At 37.9% G+C, this 2,749-nt stretch overlaps 1 protein-coding gene across 1 annotated transcript in view; it reads left to right on the top strand.

Moving 5' to 3' along the window:
• Positions 1 to 697: 697 nt before the first annotated feature.
• The window catches only part of EXOSC9 (exosome component 9), a 4,360-nt gene continuing 2,308 nt past the window's right edge, over positions 698 to 2,749 (top strand). Inside the window, exons 1-5 of the mRNA XM_009700827.1 lie at positions 698 to 813; positions 920 to 1,022; positions 1,446 to 1,583; positions 2,049 to 2,131; positions 2,459 to 2,591. Coding sequence (XP_009699129.1) covers positions 785 to 813; positions 920 to 1,022; positions 1,446 to 1,583; positions 2,049 to 2,131; positions 2,459 to 2,591 — 486 coding nt within the window. The 5' untranslated portion in view covers positions 698 to 784. The remainder of the gene's footprint in view (positions 814 to 919; positions 1,023 to 1,445; positions 1,584 to 2,048; positions 2,132 to 2,458; positions 2,592 to 2,749) is intronic.

Genomic DNA, 2,749 nt, shown 5'->3' with positions numbered 1-2,749 from the left:
GAGCCGCGGCCTGTGGGCTGCGGGCAGAGCGGGCTGCGCGTCGCGGCCTGAGGGGAGCTGTTCAGGGGCCGCTGGGCCTCTCGCCTTAAAGCGTTACCTTTCCAACCCTGCCGAAGCAAAGGGAGTGCATAGCTTTGAATGTTAGACGTCTGAAAGCCCCCTGAGATCACAGTAAACAGATTTTAAGGGCTGAAGGCTAAGAGTCGCAGCAAGTCAAGGATGGGACCGTAGAGGAGAACTGGGAGGGGAAGGAAAGGAAAGGATGGGGTTTCCGTGTTGATTGTAGATTACAAATAACTTATAAAATACAAAATGATTACAATTTTTCATCCCTTTATTCACTGATCTCCAATTACATTTTGCGTTCTTCCACAAATGGAACGGCCCTTTTTTTGTATGTGTAAAAGTGGAATATATGCGCTTACATAAACATTTAGTTAGATTTGCGTGTGTTTGAGTCTGTTTTTAATCCTAAAAGACAGGAGAATGTTCTAATTCCTAGATTTGGCACTCTCGATCGTTGACTAGAGTTTAAATAAGTATGACAAGCATTGAATGAGAAACTGTTGAGAGTGAGAAATCCAAACTAAAAGCTAAACAACACATGCTTTTTCAAAGTAGGTGTTTTGTTTCTAGTGGTAGGAGTTTTTTCCTGGTAAGTTCCGTGACTTAGTGGTGTATTTACTTTTGCAGGGTTCTTGCACAAGTCTCATGTGAACTTGTTCCCCCCAAGCCAAATCGTCCCACAGAAGGTATACTTTTCTTTAATCTTGAGCTCTCACCAATGGCTGCACCTGGTTTTGAGCCTGGCAGGTATGTAGCTTTCTTAAAAAGACTGAACAAGGATGACATAGGAGCCAATGTTTTGATAGTATATGGTGTAATCATATTCAATTTGGGTTAATTTTGTTTTTAACAGGCAATCTGAGCTACTGGTGAAACTGAACAGACTAATAGAACGATGCCTGAGAAATTCCAAATGTGTAGATACTGAATCTCTCTGCGTCATTGCTGGTGAAAAGGTATGAAAACCTTTAAACTAAAAGATAACATACAGTCTGTTTTTAAGGTGGTCTCTGTCTCATTTTGGAAACTAGAAATTCTGATCTTAGGTTAATGTGAAGATCCACACATCTGACTGTACAGCTATTTTTAACTTGCATATCTGCATAGGCTTTCTGAAGTACTTGGGACCCTGCACACTTGAATATTTCTTTGCAGAATGAAGCTTAAATTGTACTGAAGTGTAAAATATTTTGTCATAATTAAATGTAGCACATCGGATATCTTGGAATGTACCGACATCTTTCATCTTCTTAAGCAAAGACCTGAAGAATATATGCTGGTTCTTTTTGTGGCTCAAAAAATGAAATTGCTTTGAAAAACAAGAACTTCTGTAGAATCATGTCACAAATTACCAAGCACTTCTGTATGCTTTTTCTAAGGTTTGGCAAATTCGTCTGGACCTGCACCTGTTAAATCATGATGGTAACATTATTGACGCTGCCAGCATCGCAGGAATTGTAGCTCTGTGTCATTTTCGCAGACCAGATGTGTCTGTGCAAGGAGAGGAAGTAACTGTGGTAAGTTGTACCAGATTATAGCAAATGTTGCATCGCAGGTAGCCGTTCTTTTCTGTCCAAAAGGTAGAATTAAATGTTTGTGTAAGCAGATAAACTCCAAGATACTTAAGTTTTAGGATAGATGTGTTGCTGTTCAAAATGTGAAAGGATAGTAAGGCAGCTGGCTGAATACAGAATTTTATCAACCTCGGTTTGATATTAATTGTAAAAAATAAGTATTTTACCGTATTTCAACCAAATCAAGCATAAGGCTGATGAATGTGCTGTATTTACCTATATAGGTAGTAAACAGTAAGAATTGCACAAGAAGAATAAAAAGAATTTTTTAAATACTTAGGTGTCTAAATATTTGTTAGCCTTTTTTTTCTTTGTTTTTTATTTCTTTAAATATCTTTGTACAGTACATAATTTTAAAATTAAATGTGTTTCGTAAATAATTGTCTTCTGGGCCAATTCTTTTCAAAGTACACTCCTGAGGAACGTGATCCTGTCCCCTTGAGTATCCACCACATGCCTGTTTGCGTCAGTTTTGCCTTCTTCCAACAAGGGTAAGCTTTTTAAGTCTTCTGACAGAAACAGCTTATTGTCAATTCTTCAGAATTTATTTTAAACATAGAAGAGTCCTAAAAATATTTATATTGCAAGCCAATTTCTTAAAACAGTTTTATCTGAAGTGAGATGCCATGGGGAGATATTTATGTGTCCTGCACAGTATAACTAACCAGCAGCTTTCCATAGATGATGAAGAAAACTTTCTGGGGGGAGTATACCCGTAATTACTAATATGTAAACCAGTTCCTTTGTTTAATTGTTTCAAGGGTAGTAACTCCCCTCAGGCTTTTACTGTTGCCTTATATTTAAAAACTTGATTCTAGGACCTATTTATTGGTGGATCCAAGTGAATGCGAGGAACGTGTAATGGATGGCCTCCTTGTAATTGCGATGAATAAACATCGCGAAATTTGTACCATCCAGTCCAGTGGAGGGATTATGCTGGTAAAGGATCAGGTAAATCTCTGCCTTGACCAGTCTTTCTCTTGTATGTAAACTAGTTCCTGTGCTGTAATCTTGATATTTAAATATCCTTGGCATTTGGAAGCTAAGAAATCAATTACCTTTCTGATTTAATTGGAGAAGATTATGTATTTTTAGTCCTAGCGGAAGAG

This window comes from Cariama cristata, unplaced genomic scaffold (assembly GCF_000690535.1).
Source record: "Cariama cristata isolate BGI_N322 unplaced genomic scaffold, ASM69053v1 scaffold17315, whole genome shotgun sequence".
Classification (NCBI taxonomy): domain Eukaryota; kingdom Metazoa; phylum Chordata; class Aves; order Cariamiformes; family Cariamidae; genus Cariama; species Cariama cristata.
The sequence above is the reverse complement of the archived record's forward strand: the minus strand, read 5'-3'. Positions and strand labels throughout refer to the sequence as shown.